Raw genomic sequence first — 20,888 nt, 5'->3', positions numbered from 1 at the left:
TATCAATTAAATAATCTACTTTTCAATAACATACAGTGAGGATATGCATTTTCCGGAAGAATTTTCAATTAAGAAAGTAAACTAGAGCAAGTGCATACTCTCAACTTTTACAAAAAATGTAGGGGAGAATGAGGATACTTGATCCCTGGGGATACTTGATTCCTTAGCTATATCTCGAAACTGGAATGTTTTACAATTATCAAATGTTCTAGAAAAATGTGCCAAAATGAGCAAAATAACAATGCTTGTAGTTTTAAAATTTTTAACAATATAATTGTTTGAGTAATTGAACTTTGTTTGAAAAATTTCACTAAATGTAACTTGAAGATCTTTTTTCATCATTTTAAAATGTCAGGGCTTGTGATATAGCTCAGTTGGCAAGTCTGTTGTCTCCTGAGCCGATGTCCGTGAGTTCGAGCACAAGAGCAAACATCGAACACAGTTGTACCGGATAAGTTTTTCAATAACGATCCGCCAACTGTAACGTTGATAAAGTCGCGAATGCCATAAAGATGGTAAAACGACTATATTCAAAAAAAAAAAAAAAAACTTTAAAATGTCCCTTACATGGAAAAATTATGAAAAAAATATTTGTTCCAATGTATCAATCGTTCGAGCGTAAAATGAACTTCATGATGCCATATTTTCAAAGCAATGGAAAACTCTCAACTTTTTTCAGAAAAAGTTTTCTAAAATGTTGATTATGGGTACAATTGATCCCCCTTTCAAACGGCATATTCTTCTTCTGAATTGATCGTTATGATTGCTGATTGCGAAATTACTAATATTTATCCAAAAACTAATGTTTATCAAATAATTGTCTGAAGAAAAGAGCAAAAAATAATTAATTTTCTCTTAATTATAAAAAAAGCGCCTTTAAGTATGCAATGTTATAGCGTTGACACAAAGTTATAGAATTTTCTTCTTATGTCTGCTATAAATTGTGAAATGAGAACAAACATGACCAAAATAGTCAATTGACATTCTATCTTGGGGTTTTGTTTGATTTTTATACAAGGATTAGGGCTTCCTGAATAAAAGATCAAGTCTCCTTCAATAGGGGATCAAGTCTCCCCTAACTTCAGAAAAATCGCAATTTTTTTACTCCCACGAAAATGCATCTAGTTCATCAACGGGTTCAAGTATCGTTCTAATTTTTGGAGCATAGAAACTTGAAGTTACAAGCTGTCAGAAAGTGTCAAAGACGGCAAGTTGCTAAATTTTTCCAAAAAGATATGGTGAAAATAAGAAAAGGGGATCAAGTATCCTCACTCTCCCCTATACATTATTTCTTCATCTAAAAATTGGTGGGCCCAAGAAAACTGTCTGGTTAAATAAACTCAACTCTTTTTTTTTATTCATTCATCAAAAAACTGTTTACACGTTTATTGTTTGTTTACACACAATTCAAATACGAACTTAGCATGGATAGTATGTTTTTGTTTAACATATTTTGGCTACATAGAAGAGACTTTTGATTCACTTTTTTGTTGAAAAGTTTTTTTTGTGATTGATATTCCAGGGGCAGCAGATTTTTATGATGAACTTTTAATATGACCTGAAAGTGTTAAAAGTAATATAAATTCCTGTAATTTCTGAGGTGGAATAAGTGAAAACGCGCCATTTAGCAATGAAACATCTACAATTCAAAAATTTTATCTCCAAAATGGCCAGAAAGGATATCCCGAGTGTTGAATCTGAAGCGGGTATTTAAATTATTATAAAGGTCTTTTGGTTGAACAGCATTCAGTGAAATTGAAGTACCAAGCATTAATTTATTCCGGAGAAAAACTTAGGATATATCAATGAAAGTTGATAAAACAGACAAACAAGAACAAGTATAAAATTCATTTTAAAGTATTTTCACTGACGCATCTAAAAAGACCTATGTGTTTTCACTTGCCCCAATAAATGGGACAAATGTATACTTCGATATTTCTTTTTGTCAACATAACTAATATTTTTTTTGAAAATGTTATTTTTTTTTTCAGAAAAAATGAAAGTTGAACTGTGGTGCTATTCGTTTGCATTTGCCCCGGTGTTTCATTTTTGAAATGAACTCACAAAACCATCGAAGCCTGAACTGATTATTTCATTTCAATCTATTAAATTTTAAAAAATCTGCTTTTCAATTAAATTTTATTAAATGTTAAAAATATTACATAATCCTAAATGATTTCACAAATCACCACCAACAATGTTAAGGAAATTTTGAAACCAGAACATCCCAATGCTCCAATTAGAATCTTTAAAATAATGGGTGAATATATCTAAACATATGTTTTCCTCATTTCAAAATCAATCGTTTCGTTGATTCATTGGGTTAAAGTTCAAAGGAATTAATTTGCATTTTTTGCTTGAATAAAAAAAAGTAATTTGCAGTATACAAAATCGTCAGATTTAATGCCATGACAAGTGCTGTTTGGGAATATTTTAAGTTGAAATGTGTAAAATCTATAACTTTAGTATCAGGCGAAACTTTTTGGAAAGGATTTTGGTGAAAAGATGGATTTTAATTCAAACTGCTTCGAAGTATGAGGATGTGTATAAAAAGCTGATTGAAAATGGTTAGTTAAAAATCTTTTCTTATGTGTTTCATTTCTTCAGCTCTAAAAAATACACCATCCAAAGCTAATTGAGAGCTGAAAGCGCTGCGTTAGGCAAAATATTCGGCAAATACTCCAAAAATTGTCCCGATATTCAAAATTCTATTTTTAAAAAGATTCATAATTTTTAAAAAGATTCATTCGAGTAAAGGGAAAGAAAGGAAATGTAAAGAAAACTAGGAAAAATGGAAAATAGACGCCAAGTTGAACATGGTAAGACGAAGTTTACCGGGTCTGCTAATATTCAATAAAATGTGGTTCAACCTAACCTCAAATGTGCTTACTTCGTATGTGCTTAAATGTGAATTAACTACTATTTCCACTATAACTCGTAATGGAACCGATTGATTGAAAATGAAAGCTTGAGCTACGCGAATCTGAGAGAAGCAAATTATAACAATAAATTTAACATTAATTAATACATTTCAATAAGATATCCTGCACCTACGTCTTCCAGAGCTAACCGAGGGAAATACAGCGTAATAGTGACAGCCCTTTCGCTAATAGAGAACGTGGTTTTCCAAATGTCAATCGTCGAGTCGTTCGATGACACCAGTGTGGCCATCGTCGCTGTTTGATTCCGCAACACCCCTTCTTAAACTCACTTGTGCCTGATAGATTGTTTTTTGATCTGATGATATCTGGTACGAAACTTTTTTATGTATTTTTGTGTATTGGTTCAGATTTTTCTCTATACTTAAATGTTTCGAAATTTTAGGTGGCATGCTTTTTACTTAAATGTTAAATTTTTATATTCTTTCAAGTTTGATGATATTTTTGATTACGATCCTTTTTTCTGACTTTTGAAACTGAGAGTTGAATCTAATATCAAGTTAACGTCCTATATAGCTAAACTTTGGAAAAGTTCCTTTTAACCACTGAACATAAAAGGTAGTGTGCATTTTTAAATGTTTCCTGATCCTCCAATCCGTTCTTATGATGGTGATGCAATTTACTTGGAATCACAAAATTGATAACATTCAATTCTTAAACTGACTGGATAAATTCCTAACATCTTCTAAAAATCAACCATAATAAATAAAGGTTCAGTTATATGACTTTTTTTTTTATAACTCTCAATCTAAAGTTATATGACTTTCTATTTGTGTTATCAAAACTCATCTAAAATAATTTGGTAATGGCAATGTTTTGAAGCTATTTAAAATTTTACATCCATATTACTTGAATTGCTAAAATGATATGGCATTTAAAAAAAAAATTAACGGTGCACGAACAATCATCTAAAAAAATATTAGATTTTCCTTGATTCTGATGCAACAAGAAATGCAACAACAATTTCGTAAATATGCTTCTTACCGGCTAGTTGCAGCATCCCATAGGGACAATCATATCCAAGTATCCATTTTACTGGTGCCACGTGAAAAGTACACTGGCAATGAAAATGGGCGCCAAAACTTCCTACATAGAGATGAATGAGCATCAGCAAGCCTTGATTGCTTTTGGCGCCTTCCTACTCTGGGTGATTCGAATGAAAGAAAAAATGGAAATTGGGTACTATGACTTTTATTTGATACGAATAAAAAGTAAAAATTAATTTTCAAATTCTACAAAAACATTTTCGAAATTATCTCTCCTTTGTGTTTTTCTTCGAGTGAAGACGAACACAACAAAAAAAAATCGCATGCAAATCGGATGATCCAGTGAAGAGTTTTGCGTGTTCGCACATTTCTGTGTCTCTCCCTGTTTAATACATATAGATTTTCAATGTATAGTTAGTTCAAAATCACATTGAAGATATTCAATCTAAATGTAATAAATACACTAAATCTCTTAATTCTCTCATCAACAGGAAATCCAAGTTGTGTTTGCGAAATAAGATGCTGATATATAAACAGGTGTTCCGACCAGCGATCATGTATGTAGTTCCGATTTGGTCTAGCTGCTGCGCGACGAGGAAGAAAGCCATCCAGAGGATTCAGAACAAGGTTCTGAAAATGATTTTGCGGCTTCCACCTTGGCACAGCACCGAAGATCTTCAACGGCTTGCGGGCATTGAATCGATCGAAGAGATGGCTAACAAAATCATCTCTAACTTCAGAGGAAAATCGATGCAGTCTTCCATTGCAGAGATTTGCTCTCTCTACAATTAGTTTAATTTTAGGATAGTTTTAGTTTTTAGTTTAGTCGCATTGTGTCTGTGAAGTTATGCATCTTAGAACAGTTGAACTCTTGTTCAACAATTATATTAAAAACATTCTTGATTTCTCGAAAAAAAATTAAGTGAATTTTACTACGCTCGGTACCTAACAATCCTTTTTGTCCCATAAGAAAGCTTTCACTGGTTTAAGTTTTAGTAGTCTAAGATCATCAACGATTGTTACTGGCAGAGGTTCAACCGGGAAGGTCACAAATGCAATGTCCGATTACCTTCTAACTAAGCTTGATAACGATTTGGATAAATCTATGATTCTCGTTCTGAAAGAATATGGATGGATTCGTTGGATTTGCAGCATCCCGAAAAACAAAACAAACTCAATGAATATCTGCCTCGATCTCAGTTTACCAGAAGTCTCGTGAACCCACGAAATAGCAACATAAAAAGTAACCAGTAACAAAACAAAACTATCCACTTGCCGATGCATGCTCTCACCGATCAGATGCAGCAGAAACAAGAAAGCCCGCAAATGCAACCCTCGGTTAGTGGTTGATCGTGCGAGGGCCCCAAGTTCGCGAGCAAAACCAAAACAACAACACCGAAAACGCTCCCCGAACCGAATCGTTCATGGGGAGCACTACTCTCCCCAAGCGCGAGCGCGAGAATTTTCCCGATTCGGCTCCACCAAACGTGGCGACAGCCCGAAGCGCGCAACAATATGTGTGCGCTCGGCTCGGCGGAGGGAGTCACCATATAAAACCGGCGTAATTTCAATGCTGAATTTCAGTCTTTCAACAACACTTGTCGTGGAAACACCTTTAGAAGATTGTACTTTTGCTCTTGTATGCGTGCGCTATCCAAAACAAAAAATTAACACCCCAGTGTGTGATTACATCTCTCGATTACTTTTTTTTGGAGACTAATCAGTACGAAATCTGCTAATCAGTTTTTAACTACCGTCAATTTCCTATATTGTTCACTAAAAGTCCACCGCTTTTTGGGAAAGCCGAATGAAACTCGCGAAAAATCGACAGCCGATCATCGACAGCTCTCACGGATTCGCGTGCAAAAATTGTGTTTGATTCGAGAAGAAAATCGGAAAGTTTTTGAAACCGTTTGCCATCGGTAGAAAAGTGCGGTGGAAAAGTGAAGCTAATTGTTGATGGATATTAACTCATTGATCTGTGCAGGCTGCTGGAAGTTGTCGATGCTGTTCCGGTTGCTGCTGGTGGTATCGACTAGTAATAGTGGTGGAGAGTTGTTGGAACATTGTGGTCGCAGATTGTGGTGAAGGTGTGTTTTTGGAGCGCGGAAGACAGAAAGTACTATATTTACTACGATTTGGCAAGTGCAAGTTTGCAGAGATTCGAGCAATAGTAACGGAGGCAAACCAGGCTTGCTAGCTGGCCCCCGACTGTTAAAAGTCTCCACAAAAAACCTGTGAAATAGTCCCGTTTTTCGGAAAGCTAGGTCCTTCATGTGGAATAATTCTGAAAGTGGCAGTAGCTGAGTTTTCCGGAAAACACCAGATCCATTTTCGAAAAAAAAGTTTGAGATATTATTCCGAGATTCGGTCCAGCGAATTAGAAATTTTGTGTGTGACGAACCAATAAACCAATCAGAAATCGCAAAACAAAATAACGGTGTGGAACATTTTCGAACAGTGAAGCGAACGAAATTCAGTGAACGTGAAAGAAGACAGTTTTCACTCTAATCAACAGTAATTCAAATCAATTGTTGGTTGCAACCGCGTGTGTTTGTACAATAGGAGCGAACTAAGCCCTCGCGAAAGCAAACGAAAAAAAAAAATTGTATATCGCATCGCTCGAAAGGAGGAAAAAACTGAGGCACTGAACCGAATTCACTTCTTCTTTCGTTTCGACCCAATCCGTTCCGTGGAGCCCACACGTAATTATTGCCCTCCGTCTACCCCGGACCCCGGAATTCTTCCCCGTGTGGCAATCGGAGTGTAATTGTGAAAGTACCTTAAACCAGAGACGTGTGTGGTGTGCGCGCTTAGCTTAGTGCAGAGACACAGCGAATGTGCAAAAGCTAACGAACGACCGAACGAGGTACAGAGACAGAGAAACGACGACGAAAGACTTTGACGAGTGTGTAGAAGCGGAATAAAATTTAGGAAAAAAAGTAACGTACAACACAAAACGACGGCGTTGGTGGAAGCACAGAGAGCAGAAAAAATCGCAATCGAAATTTGCCGAAGAAAGCTAGCTAGGAAAACGGAAAAATTAGTGTTTGGAAGTCGTAGCGAATGTAATGTGCTCGATAAACGCCGCCCCGTAGAGCAGCAGCAGTATTGGAAAATTGGTTCGTGCAGGAGCGCGCAATCGGAAAATTAATTAACCCAAACCCCCAGTGATAATCGGGCTGTGCAGGAAATATATTTATTTTTTTTTATACTTCGTCAGCTAATATTTAACGGTTTCGAAAACAAAAGAAACTGTCGATAGCGATAGAGAAAAAAAAACTACAAAGCGAATCTCCCAACTTATAAAGTAACTGAACTGAAGTTCACGTAAAACGAAGCCATATTAGATAGAGTGTGGAACCGCGCGTACGGTACATCAACGAACAACTCAACTAGCTAGAGTAAATAATATTTGCGCAATACTTTGGGAAACACAATCGACAGCAGCAGCAATATGTCATCGCCGACACCGAGTGATTCTGCTGGTGAACCGGTCGTCGCCGCTGTGCTAGTGGCACCGGAATCGTCACCGACGTCAGAGACTTTGGAGGTGGCGCCAGCAAAAGTAGCTGTTGATACTACAACAACAACTACTGCTATTTCTGCTGCAATGGAGCAAGTCGCGAGTGTGGCTAGCGCAAGAATCGTTGAAAAAGTGGAAATTGCCACAATGACTGATTCACTTCTTCTCATAGAAAAATACGACGAAAGTGAAAGTGCTGCACCGGTACCGAGCAGTAAAGCGACCCAGGTTACGATACAGGAAGTGGAGAAGGAAAGTGGCAGCGCCGCAGAGATGCCACAACAACAGCAACAGCCGCTATTGGTACTCGAAGTTCAGGGCAAACCGGCTGATGATATTGTCACCGAAAGTGAGACTGTCGTCATCAAAGAAAATGTCCAAGAGCTGAGACTGCTAGAATTGGATGAGGCTGTCGATGCGGAAGAACCAGACACCCTTTCACCCCTAATGACCGATAATCACACATATCTGCAGCACCAGGAGATAATTAGAGAGGAAGGTGAGTCAAGCCCCCAGCATCACTATCATCATCACCACCATCATCACGGTCACGATGAGATCCACGATTACGATCTCGATGACGAAGAGGAGGAAGATGATGATGATTTGCATTTGGACGATGATGACCACGTTCCGGTGGCCAGCATGAAACATTCCGACACGAAAGATTCGATTAGTTCTATCGATAGTGATGTGTCTCTTTCGTACGATAGAAGAAGTTCAACCGAATCGCAGCATCCGGCTGAAGATGCTGGAGCCGGCTCGTCGGATGACAACGCCAAGGATTCGGGATGTGAAATCACGAAAAAGCTTGACGAAAATGCACCCAACGAGGACGAAGCCTTCGAGATCCCCGATGATGATATGTGTGAGAAAATTATCGAACAGGTCGAATTTTACTTCTCGAACGATAGCATACTGAAGGATGCGTTCCTTTTGAAGCACGTCCGTCGCAACAAGGAAGGATTCGTAAGCTTGAAGCTGGTCTCAAGCTTCAAACGTGTGAGGCAACTGACTAAAGATTGGCGCGTTGTCGGTTACGCCATCAAACGGAAAAGCTGCAAAATCGAGTTGAACGATTTGGGTACGAAGATACGGCGCGTCGATCCACTTCCGCTATATGACGAAACGACGCCATCCCGAACGGTCGTCGCCACAGGGCTTCCTTGTGATAAATACACCGTCGAGAAGGTTTCGGAACTTTTCTCGAAATGTGGCGAAATTTCTCTCATTCGCATTCTTCGCCCGGGTGGTCCGATTCCAGCGGACGTTCGTCAGTTCATTAACAAGCACCCGGAACTGCAGCAGAACGAGTGCGCTCTGATTGAGTTTACCGAATCGGCCTCAGCTCGTCGCGCCCAAAACATGGAAGAGTTCATCGTACTCGAGCTAGTCGCACCGAAAAAGAAGACTGGCAAAAAGGCCAACGTAACGAAGTTCGTTGAAAATTACAAATTCGTGGCGGGCCACGATATCGAACGCAGCCGTGGTGGAGAGACGTTCGATCGTTACAAAATGCGTCGAGGTTCTTCCGGATTCTATCCGAAGCCGGAAATGCACCACGTCTATCAACAAATGGTCGCACAACCTCCGCTACCACAGGATCAACCAACCATGCAGCAAATTGTGCCACTGCAGCCACATCAACAACCACAACTACAACAGCAACATCAACCATTGCAACCGATGTTCATACCGCATTCCCCGCAGCAGAGAAAATACTCGTGCGGTAACGAAAACTTTGATTACTTCAATCGTCGCCCCAGTACTTTCTCGATGGGAAGCAACGATCCAACCCGGAAGTACTCCAACTGCTCGGATGGATACTCGAGCTGCGGCGAAATGTCCCGACGCACTTCCCAATGCTCATCGGTCGCCGATAGCATGTCTCGTCGGGCGTCCAATTGCTCCGAGGTGCCATCCCGGCGATCGTCCAACTGTTCCGAGTTCTGCTCGTGCTCACGTCGGATCTCTCAGTGCTCGGATGTGTACCGCCGGATGTCCCAGTGCTCGGAACACAACAATGTCCGCAAATTTTCCGTCGGATCCAACTATGAACGCAAGTTTACAAATTCACCGGAAATGGGCATGACGCCGCAGCGTCGCATCTCCATGGAGTCCAACTTCGAGCGCAAGTTCTCAACCGGATCGATGGGCTTCGAAAGTCCCAACATTTCACCCCGAAAATACTCCAACGGATTCGATCCGCTGCGGAAGCTGTCCAGCAACTCGGAGTACTACAACGGGCGCCGCATTTCGACGGATTCCGGCTACGATAGGCGCATTTCGATCGACTCGGCCTGTTCCACGACCGAGGGACCCCGATCGCGATCCGGCAGCGCCGTCCAGATGCAGTGTCACCAGCACGGACAGGGAGCCGAGGCAGTGGTGCGTACCCCAATTGGGCCCGACGGCAGCCGAGGATTCGGTTCCAGAACACGTCGCGTCGGCCAGATCGTGCCACCGGCCTAGGGCGGGAGCAGTTGTGTTTTTGGTATGTTCTTGTAAATTGTTGAAACACGCAGCAGTAGCAACAGCAGCAGCAGCATCTGAACCTAGCGTATACGTTGAGCCACTTTTGCTTCTTAGGTTTAATTTATTTTGAGACTTAGCGTTTAGATTTATACTTAGCCTAGAAAACCGAGCGTGAATGCGTGCGATTTTTGATTTGTTTTATTTGAGTTGAATGGAGGTGTGCCAGGTATGTGTCCCGTTTAGCGCCCACCGCAGAGCAGTCGCATAGAATAACTAGCGCGGTTAATTTGCGGAATTCACGTGCACGTGCTCGCCCAGAACCTGTCCCGTAGGCGGGACGCAGCCAGGGGAGTCATACTACTGCCAGACAGATCGATCGAGAACGATTGCGCAAACGGTTCGGTGCGTCTTGTATCTCGTTTCCAGTCAGTTGCCATTCTAAACATATCGGTTCGAAGGATGCTAGTTTGGTGGAATTTCGATGATTTTTTCAGCGTTCGCCTTTTATAGAAAACACTGAATGAAAATTAATGGTAATTTTAAAAGTTTTTCTTAAAATAAATCGAATAATTTGAAATCGAATTCAAGAATTTTAATCGATTTACCAAGACTTTGAATACGATTCAATAAGTTGAGATTACACCAATACTTCATTTTTTAAAATTTCGTCTCACAGAAGTCCGTTCCACCAAACTGGCATCCCCAAATAAGGGGAGACCCCTTCTCGAGATATGTATGTAGTCTCGTGTCTGCTCAAGTCTGCAGATAAAAACGTGCCACGCCAGAAGCACTTTGGTACCTATTGAGAGCGGGAGCGGATCAGGTTCGACTAGACTTGACTTAAATCTTGACTTTGCTCAAATGTGAAGGCAAACAAACCGCGATCAAGGAGGCAGTGCAGACAGCATGGCGTGGCACGTGAGCAACAACACGAGAGAATAAACTGAGCTCAACTACCGATCGGATCTCGGACGGAACTAGCTCTCAAGAGAGCGGAACTTTTCCGAAGTCGAGGGTTGTTGTTGTTTTTTTTTCTTCTCTCGCTTTGTTGTTGTGCATATTTATTCAACTTTTCGCGATCGCAGACACAGATTGATGAATGGGCGCCGCCATCGTCGCCGCGATCGTTCGTTGCCTTTTAGATTTGTTGTTTTTTTTTTCTTTACTCGGAGCGCGTAAACGCAGCGAACGCGGTGAATGGATTTCGCTCTCGTTCGCGTGATCGGAGTTTTTTTTCTTCTTCAATTCGCATTCTCGATCAACACGGTGAATGGTAGTGGTGCTAGAAGGTGCCCCTAGGGGTTTCGCGGAATGTGCGAGGAACATTCTTCTGTGTGAGATCTTGTTTCGAGCTAACGAACGAAGGAATGAATCGGGTGTACTGAACGGGACGACGCTGGCACTGGCATAAACTTTGCGAACGAATGCGTGACGAGAATCTTGAAAGATTTCTATTTTTATTTAGGTTAGGACTCTATTTTTTGTTTTGTTATACTTTTTTTCTTCTCTCGCCTGTTACAATTATCATCGACCTTGTATCTCGTGACATTGTTTAGTTGTATATTTTTTAACGCTGATATTTATTATTAGTAGAGGTTGGTTCGCGCATTATATGTATAGTGAATGGCGATCACAGATGATCGCTGAACGCGGCAACAGCGACAGGAACATGTGCATCATTATTATTGTTAATATTGTAGCAATTATGGTTATCTTTATTTTATTTAAAATCATTATTACGTTCACTAGCTTAAGCAGATAGGACTAAGATGTACGGGATCTGTTAGGGGTTGGTCGTACTGAGCTCGTTTCCCAGGCACGCGATGGCTTGGACTCGAATGTTTCAAAACTGTAGCGCATTTGATAGGATCACCGTTCGGACCTTGGGGTGGATTAAAATTCTGAAACGGATAACTCACAATCACAGCCGTCCCGTTTTTTTGTGAAAATGTAACTTTCGATGATAGACTTTAATCGTTTTAAACGTGATGAAATTAGAGGTTTAGAGTTTTTCATCTCAGTGAATGTAAACCACAGTCAATTTTTGTTATTTTATGTTGGTTCAAAGAACTTGTTCATACACTAACCGGGAAATTACGAGTTCGGTAATTTATTTAACTGACTGAACTTTCACAGTCTGATCGGTAAAAATACCGACTTTTTGGTAAACATATTCAGATATTACCAAAAATTCTTGAAAAAAATTACCGATTGTTTGGTAATAACATCGCCCAATTGGTAACCTTTTAACAGTTTTTTGGTAATTATTGCGGTATTCGGTAATATCTTAAAGCTCCAGTTAGTTATGCAGATTGTTCACTGAAGATTTTTGGTAGCATATACGATTTGGACTTTGTATGATTAAAGTCACTCGGTTTTTTGAAAAATTGCTGAACTGATTAACGTGCTACACTTGTTTAAAATGCGGAGAATAAAACCGGTTTCGATTATTCCCGTTTACTGTGTACCTTTTTTTTTCTATAAGTTTAATGAAGCTTTTCAGACACTTATACAGAATTAAGATTATTCGAAATAATGACCTTGACCTGTTTTTGGACTAACTCTTACCGTACAACACATGCTAGCTAATGTTGAGTCTGTTTCACATAGAATCTGGTCGGATAAAATAGATCATTTCTCCGCAAAGAAATAACATAACATTAAAAATTTCATTTTGTAGGGTTTTTTATTTCACTTTAGGAAAAAAAAACCATAAAAATCATTCGTCAGCTTTTCGGATGAATTTTTGAACTTTTTTGTGATACCACCCATCATTTTCTGCACAGTACTGCTGGTAACCTCATTCGCCATCTTGTTCCACCACTTTTCCATTTGAGCGGGTTTTTTCATGGTTCTGCCACATTTCTCCAGTTTGTCCTTAACTATTGCCCAATATTTCTCGATAGGACGAAAATCCGGACAGTTTGGTGGATTGATACTTTTTTCAACAAAATCGATCTTGTTCTCCTTAAACCACTTAACGACATCCCGGCTGTAGTGGCCGCTTCCCAGGTCCGGCCAGAACTTCATCGGACCTTTGTGAGACCGAATGAATGGCAAAACTCTCTTCTGGAGACATTCTTCTTTGTAAACATTTCCATTCATTGTGTCCCCAGTGATGAAAATCTTAGTCTACTTCCCACAACTACAGATCCCTTGCCAAATTATCAACTTACGAGCAAATTTATCTGCGAAAACAAACTTGAATCTACCCGCAACATTCCCTTTACGCTTCGCATGGTAAAATTTGTTACCGGGTATTTGTCCAAAATCCATTTCGACGTAAGTTTCGTCGTCCATTAAAATGCATCCGTTGTACTTGGTCAACACTTTCTCGTACAACTTCCTTGCCCTGGCTTTGCCAACCAGGTTTTGTTTCAGCGTCCTGTTGGGGTGTTTGTTTGCATGATACGACCGCAAGCCTTCTCTCAAACAAATTCGTCGAGCTGTACTGTGGTTCGTCTTGAACTTTTTCGCCAAATCACGCAAGGAGATTCCAGGATTATTGAGAACTGATCGAATTACCTTTGCTCGCAGCTTCCGGCCATATGTTCCACTTTTACGCCTGGTTTGTTTTGCTCGATCCACCGAAAGGGTCTCCCGGAAACGTTGCAGCACCGGATTTACAGTCGATTTAGGATATTTCAGGAATTTCGCGATCTTTACCCCTGAGCACGTCGGTTTCTCTACGTGAGTGTGCAGAATTTTCTCTCGCCTTTCGCGTTCCATCGTCGATAACTTTTGACTGACTGCTTCAATCTTGATGAAATTTTCACCACTTAGTAAACAAACCATCCGAATTAAAACACTGTCAACAGATTCGCGACGTGACGACTAGGGGCGCTGCAGTAAATGAAAAGATGCGACCAGATTCTATGTGAAACAGACTTCAAAAATAGAGTGTCCGTCCCGGGATTTCCCGGGTATTCGAAAAATTCGGGAATTCCCGATTCCCGGGAATCGTAGTTTCATTCCCGGGAATTCCCGACAACCTGTATGAAATTATTTCTCTGGAAAAATCTGAAAGCCTCCGGAATTATTTTTATCGTCCTTTTTGAGAATGTAGTCATACAAAACCTATTGAAAATATGGCGATTCCTGTGGCAGTAGACATTTTGAAGCCATTTGGTGCATTTTTTTTTATTCAAATAGATAAGTTTGAAAAGATTATATGTATTTCCACACTGTATTCATTGAACAAAAACCCACAAAACTTCGAAAAATATATGAAAAATCGCAATCTCGAAAGTAACATTCATGCACTTGTTTCCCATTGGCTTTGAAAGCCAGATGAATTTCAAAACCTCAAAATGAAGAATATATCGTTTTTTTAAATGAAGAGGCAATATGAAAAGTGTTCAGAAAAAGAAAAATGGTTGGAGTAATGAAACAAATAAAAACATATTTTTTTATCAACCTCTAATTGCATGAATGAACTCTTAATTTGACTTATTCAGGTTATTTTAAAGTTCGTTAAACTGTTTTTAATTTATCATTGTTGAAAACTGTTTGATTTGTTTGATTAAAAATAAGTTAAAAAACATTATGAAGAGTACATTTTGAACAAATTATGGGCTTGAATGCACGAAAGGTTCGATATGCTATGTATATTTGAATCGAAGTGCATATATTTTACATGTTCTTGAATATTTCCCGGGATCACGGGAATTCCCGGGAAACAGGCCACCAGATTTCCCGATTCCCGGGAATGGGAAAGTGGCCGGGAAATGGACACTCTATTCAAAAAGGAGCATGGTTTTCAAATTTCAACGGTTGCAAGCCTGAGATAAACGGAATCATATAGATAAGTTCATCTTCCTTGAGCTTTCCATTTTGACCCGGAATCAATTTTTGAGTTTTGAATCGGCAGCACGAGACATGATCACAGCCTGCTATGAGGCCAAATAACCAAATTTTTTTAGGCGCATTCTCTTTTAGGGATGAATCATCCTGGGATGTGAAAATTCGGGAAAAAAGGCGCGTTCTCTTCAGTTGAAATTTTAGACCTTGAAACTGTTCGAAATCTATTTTATGTTTAAGATTTTCGTATAACTTCTTGGTACAACTTTTGGTCAAACGAAGAATTTTTGTACGTTCATAGAGATGTTCGTAAGCTGAAATGTAAAGGTTTGATTAATTTCATTTTAAGAATTTTGCAAAGACTCGATAACCACTTAAGAAACGAAATATGAACTAACGGGACGGCTATCATTTGTCAAATTAAAAATTTCCTGACAATCGCAAAAACGGAAAATGAGTCACAAGCCATGTCGTTCAATTTACTAAAACATGAGCTTGTATAACGTGAGTTCAACGGCATTTTCCAACTCCGAAATTCATTCTCAATTAATTGACCAGAAATACATTTCCGATGAGCTCCGATTGTCATCGTTATATGACAAACCAAAACAACAACATCAGCGAAAGAAAAGAAACCTACAACACAAAACAACTTGCAATTTTAATTGCCCCCTTCGGGTAGCCGCGAGTTGTCAAAAAGTGTTAGCTAATCGAGCGCCACCAATTGCAGTTGTAAGGTACCAGAAAGAGAAATTTTCCAAAAACCTGTCACAGGCTGCTCAAACCTTTCATAGTTAGGCCGTTATAGTTTAAAATTTTTGTTATGCTCTTCCGTTTTTCGAGTGCGAGTGTGTTCTTTTTTCTCTTTCTACTTCAAACTAATTCCACTCTTTTCCGAACGAATTGGCTGTTGTTGTTGTACATTCGCTTTCCAGCTGATTGCATTTCCCAGTTCCATGCCCCCCGTGCCAAGTTGTTGTTATTGCACCGGGGTAACTAAGCCATTTCTTGATGAATGCAATTTGTGCTGTGGGGAGTTCCATAGGAAAAACAGAAATCGTACAGAAAAAATGCAACAACCGATTCCGGGGTGCCAAAATGGAAACGTGTATGAGGAAAATCCGAAAAAATTAAACCTCTAAAACTGCCACTAATCCTCAATGAGGTGGGCCAGAAGGGGCTTGGAGAAAGCAATCCAATTTATACCGGGCACCGTGTACGCCCACTCCGCCCCCTGTCCTCGTCGAACTAATCGCTCTTCATTTGGCGCATGACCAACCGCTATTTTAAGCGGCGGTTTGAGGAACCGAATTTTGTGAAAAGGTGAAAAACGGTGAAATGCGCTATATTTTTGCAGACATTCGATGAAAAGCCTAATGAACGGAGCCAAAGTACGACGATCGCCTCGGCCGAACCCTCGCAAATGCCTAAGGCGAGGGCGGAGGCTTGGCGCGGTGTTAGACGAGCTGTTTTGAACACAAGAAACGAAACCACCAAACATTTGCAGTGAGGGGTGTATAATACTTCCGATGAATCGTAAAATGTTTCGCGTCGCTGATTTGCGAAGCTTCCAGCTAGCCAGCCATTTGCCCGTAGTCCAGCCCTAGTTATACTCGTACATCAGCCATATCAGCTGCTAAAGGGCTTGTTAATCGCTGCTAAAAACTCGTCTAATCGAGCACGTGAGTTCGCCTGACCGGCGGCAGCTTGTCAGCAATGTGTAGATGCCTCGCGTTTGCGATCATGAGGTATACAGAGCTACTTAAAGTTTGCACTGACGAGTGTGCTGGCTGCCTAGCTGGAAGCTCATTACCGGGTTCGATGAGCTGGTCGCGCTTTTGACACAAGATCGCGGAACACAGGGGGGCGCGGCAACAACGCCTTTGCTCCCAGAAACAGTGTGCTTTGTCGACTATGACGACTTCCGAATCAAACTTTGTTTTTGAAACATTGAATTCAGACCCCTGAATTGCAAACTTTACTCAGAATTCGAATCAAATAAGTACCAGACGAGATAACTCCGTATCAAGCAAGTTGACCCGAAAACGATGAAACACACTGTTTCCATGCGTTCAGCCCAATCTGGTCGAAGCTCACCGGGCTGCGGCATTCCACCAGGAGATCACTTGATCCCGCTAGAATGATCGACACACAACGCCGAGGGGGATCAGTCAGTCTGTCTGTCAGTTCCGAACGGATCGATCTCCTGTTGGAATCGCGCGTTCATTATTTACGATCGGAAGTTTCTTCTACAACACAGAGCTCTGTTCAATGCATCATCGTCGACACCCCGAACAGAGCCCGAGCAAAGATATCTAGCTTAGGGAATTGACAGGTCGCGCTCCTGATAAGGGTCTTACTAACCTAGAGCGGGGATAATGAAGCTGTAATGGAACGATTAGGTTAGTGTAAGGTTTTCAAACATGGCAATAATTGGCGGTAACAATAGGCCTCGCCTAAAAGGCGATCAACAATCACAAAACTTCAAATTCAAATTGTACATAAAGATACACATCTCTCTACACGGAGAGTCAGCCGTTCAATCGAGACAGCGAAAACGCGAGGTTTAGGCGCTCGGTTAAGGGAGATTGAGTAGAAATGTTTTAAGTAAAACTAGAACACACCCGGGCCAGACCGAAGGGATCGCCTTAGAAACTGTGTCCCGGGACTTGTAGCAATTTGCGAATTGTATAGTTGTGTACGAAGTAGAACTAGAAGCTACCCTCTAACTAAAAAGCTAGTGCGTTTTGCATAGCGCTACAGCATAGCGATACAAATTGGTCTGAACGAGAATCATAAAAGTTAGTATGGAAGAAAAGTGGCTGCTATGACAGTTAGTTTGTAATACACACACCCTTTCTCACGTTAGGTTAAGCAAACAAAAAATCCCAGAGTAACATCTGTAAATAATCTCCGAATTGTATAAGTAGGAAATAGAAGAAAAAAACACAATACTATTCTCAAGAAAATCAAACACAATCAACTGTATATCAGTCTAATCAAAGTGCTGGGATGAATGCAAAAGCGAACGAAGCGATCAAGAAACGACCCGCGTTCCCGTAGGAAAGTTGTTCGCGCAGAAATATGATACATGTGAAATGGAAACACAACTATGTTGCAATAATTATATTAATTATTACGAATCGATGCGATAAGAAATAATTATATGAGACAAATCAACAGAGACGGCAGGTGCGTACGGAAAGCCCGGTAGTTCCTTCTCCTTGATCCTAGGAATCAATTCCATTTTCTCGACCTACCCTTTCCCGAGTTTCTCCTTCCTCAAAACCTCCCACCAAAACGTTCATCAGATGATTTCCATCGAAGTAGGTTTGTAGGTTCTGTGTGGTTTGGATGGGAAAATTCCTGTCCTAAAAATGAAACTGAATCAAATCTTCCGTCGTATCACATCCCACTAATTACATAAACACGATATCGCCGATACGCCGCCGACGACAATACGATAAGTTTCACACTTCCGCGGCAACAAAGATTCAAACTGAAAACAAAACAAACTCAAGGGCGAAATCACGTTGATTCTGCCAAAAAAAAAACACATCAAACAAACCGCAACGCAAACTGATGTCGAACAACTATTTCCTGCAAATTAGCCTACTGAGACGGTATCATTTTGATACGAATCTTAGCGAGCTACCGGGTGATTCGAAAGGAAGCAAGCTAACGTAAACGTGTGTAAATGGTAACGATGAAGTGTTTTTTGATACATAAACTTTTATAGAACTATACTTATTCAAGAAATATAAATATCATTAGTCACTTAAGTTTACACATAAAAAATACACACATTGGTATATCGTTGGTCAACAGGAAGTTTGGGAAAGTTTAACATTAATTTCATCGAATACGAAAAAAAAAACAAACTAAAAGTTCCACCAGAAACAACACGGCCAATTATTAACTTAAATAACGTTTAAAAATACTTTAGGAAAAAAAACTTTAAAAAAATACGCCTTAAATTCAGAACTGTGAAATTTTGAGATAATAAAAAGTATCACGTAAGAAAACAACTAGCGTCTAGAAAAACGGTGAGCAACGAAATAAAAGTAATGAAATTTTTATACACCACTGATATTTTATTGCGATAATTTATTGTTTTGTATCTATATAAATAGGAAAGATAAGAATGATGAAAATTTCCGAAGACAAGAAAAAAACTAAACATTTCGGCAATAAGGAAAGAAAAATGAAGAAATTCACTTGGTAACTACAAATTACAACTCTGTATCTGTATAGACATCAATAATTTTTATAATTAAACAAAATCACTGTCCATAGTTTTACAAAAAAAAAGTGCGTTAAATGTTTATTTTATCTAGGATTCCTATCACACATGTCCCGATAAAAATGCAAGAGAAGTTTTCAGGAGAGTGAGTACTGTTGACGTATATGTTGGAAATAGTGTGTAGAATATATTTCTCACGAACAAACGAGGAATGTAGGTAAGTATCGCGATAAATACTTTTAAAATCTTTAATATTTTCAAAACTAGTTTTGGTTTTTGATACGGATTGGCGAGATTTAGCTTTTTTCCAAATGTTTTTTTTTAACTAATCTAAAGAACAAACAAATAAAATCTTGATACAAAAGAAAATTTATTCATCCAACACGATGCCATCAGATTGCTATACTTATTTGCCGAGCCGCCATCTCTGTAGTTTCAAAAATCGCTCAAAAGTCGGAAGGTACACAGGTGAACATGAAAGACTTTTGGGTACCTTTACTAAACCAAATGTGAATCTAAGAAAACTGGAGTTGGGAAAAAGTGGTAGAAATTTCGACACTTTTAGCCCATTTTGAAAATCTTACCATGCAAAAATATTTTCAAGATCTGTCGCCTCCAAGTTTTTTTACAACACGTGTTGTATTTTTGCATGCTGTGATGCAAAAATAGCAATATTTCTATCGCATACGGCTGAAATAGAAACAGTGCTGTAAATAAAATACAACGCCCAAAGATCTTGAAAACATTTTTGCATGGTAAAATTTTCAAAACGTGCTACAAGTGTCAAAATTTCTACCACTTTCCCAACACGAGTGAACTTGCTCTAAGAGCAAGTCACTTTTTGCACATTTTGAGAATTTTGCCGGGCAAAAACATTTTCAAGATCTGTGGCCTTCAAGTTTTTTCACAAAACGTGTTGTAGTTTTGCATGCCGTGATGCAAAAATAGCAATATTTCTATCACATACGGCTGAAATAGAAATAGTGATGTAGAATAGAAAATGTGCATGTGGCTTTTGGTTGCTTGAGGAAGAGAGAAGTAGGCGTTGGTTGAAAAAGTCACGATGTTTTATTCCTGTCAAAATTCTAAATTTTATCGTGAAAAGTGGAAAATTGGAAAATTTAAAACTGTGAAGAATCAAATCACTCACTATTAACTTTGTGGGACCTATTGAAGTGTTATGCAGGGAAAACGATCGCATTTGGAGGCGATCTCCCTAGCATTTTAAGCCATTCATCGTGTCAATCGTTATGGAGCATTGACTAACTTGCAGCTTCCACAGATGGTCTGCCTTCTCAAGTACTAGACATCAAATTTTTAATTTTTTTTTTCTTCTTGTTTATTTCCGGAAAATGCAGGCGAGACTTACTAACGGAAAGTTTCTGGCTGGAAACCTGTCAGGTGCTCGCTGAAGAGTTCATTTAGCTGACCATTACGATTTTTTTTGCAAAATATCTCCCTACTAGCGGTCAAAATATTTTGCGCCAGATTTGACCACCGTATTTCGTTTATTTTTTCGGTAACTTTTCCAGCCAAATTGTGTCATAAAACGTGTGGCTGGATTTTCATAGCAGAGATGGCTACCAAATAAGTGCTTCAAACTTAAGGAAAGTGTCTTACAGAAAGTTTTAAAATTTGCCTCATGGAGTTGAAAGAGCCTTCTTGATTTTGGTTTCGTTTATCGTGCCAGTACTTGGATTTCATTTTTTACTCAATGGACCTGGAAGTGATATTTTTTAAACATGTTTACATAATTGTTTGATCTTGTTAAATTCCACGATTTCACTGAAAAGCTGAACTGCTTAAAAATGTGAAAACAACGGTGATAACCATCAATTCGATTCCAAAGGTTTTTGGACGGGGCAAATATTCACGAATTGGTGCTCAGGAGGAAGAATTGAGTAGCTTCGATTGAAAAA

General features: G+C 39.5%; 1 protein-coding gene across 1 annotated transcript; it reads left to right on the top strand.

The window, feature by feature from the left end:
- The first annotated feature begins 5,496 nt into the window (after positions 1-5,496).
- LOC129750904 (uncharacterized) lies at positions 5,497-15,346 on the top strand. The gene has a single exon (XM_055746075.1). The coding sequence runs from the start codon at positions 7,383-7,385 to the stop codon at positions 9,921-9,923; it is 2,541 nt and encodes an 846-aa protein (XP_055602050.1). The 5' UTR covers positions 5,497-7,382; the 3' UTR covers positions 9,924-15,346.
- The last annotated feature ends 5,542 nt before the right edge of the window (positions 15,347-20,888 follow it).

This window comes from Uranotaenia lowii, chromosome 3, assembly GCF_029784155.1.
Source record: "Uranotaenia lowii strain MFRU-FL chromosome 3, ASM2978415v1, whole genome shotgun sequence".
Lineage (NCBI taxonomy): Eukaryota > Metazoa > Arthropoda > Insecta > Diptera > Culicidae > Uranotaenia > Uranotaenia lowii.
The sequence above is the reverse complement of the archived record's forward strand: the minus strand, read 5'-3'. Positions and strand labels throughout refer to the sequence as shown.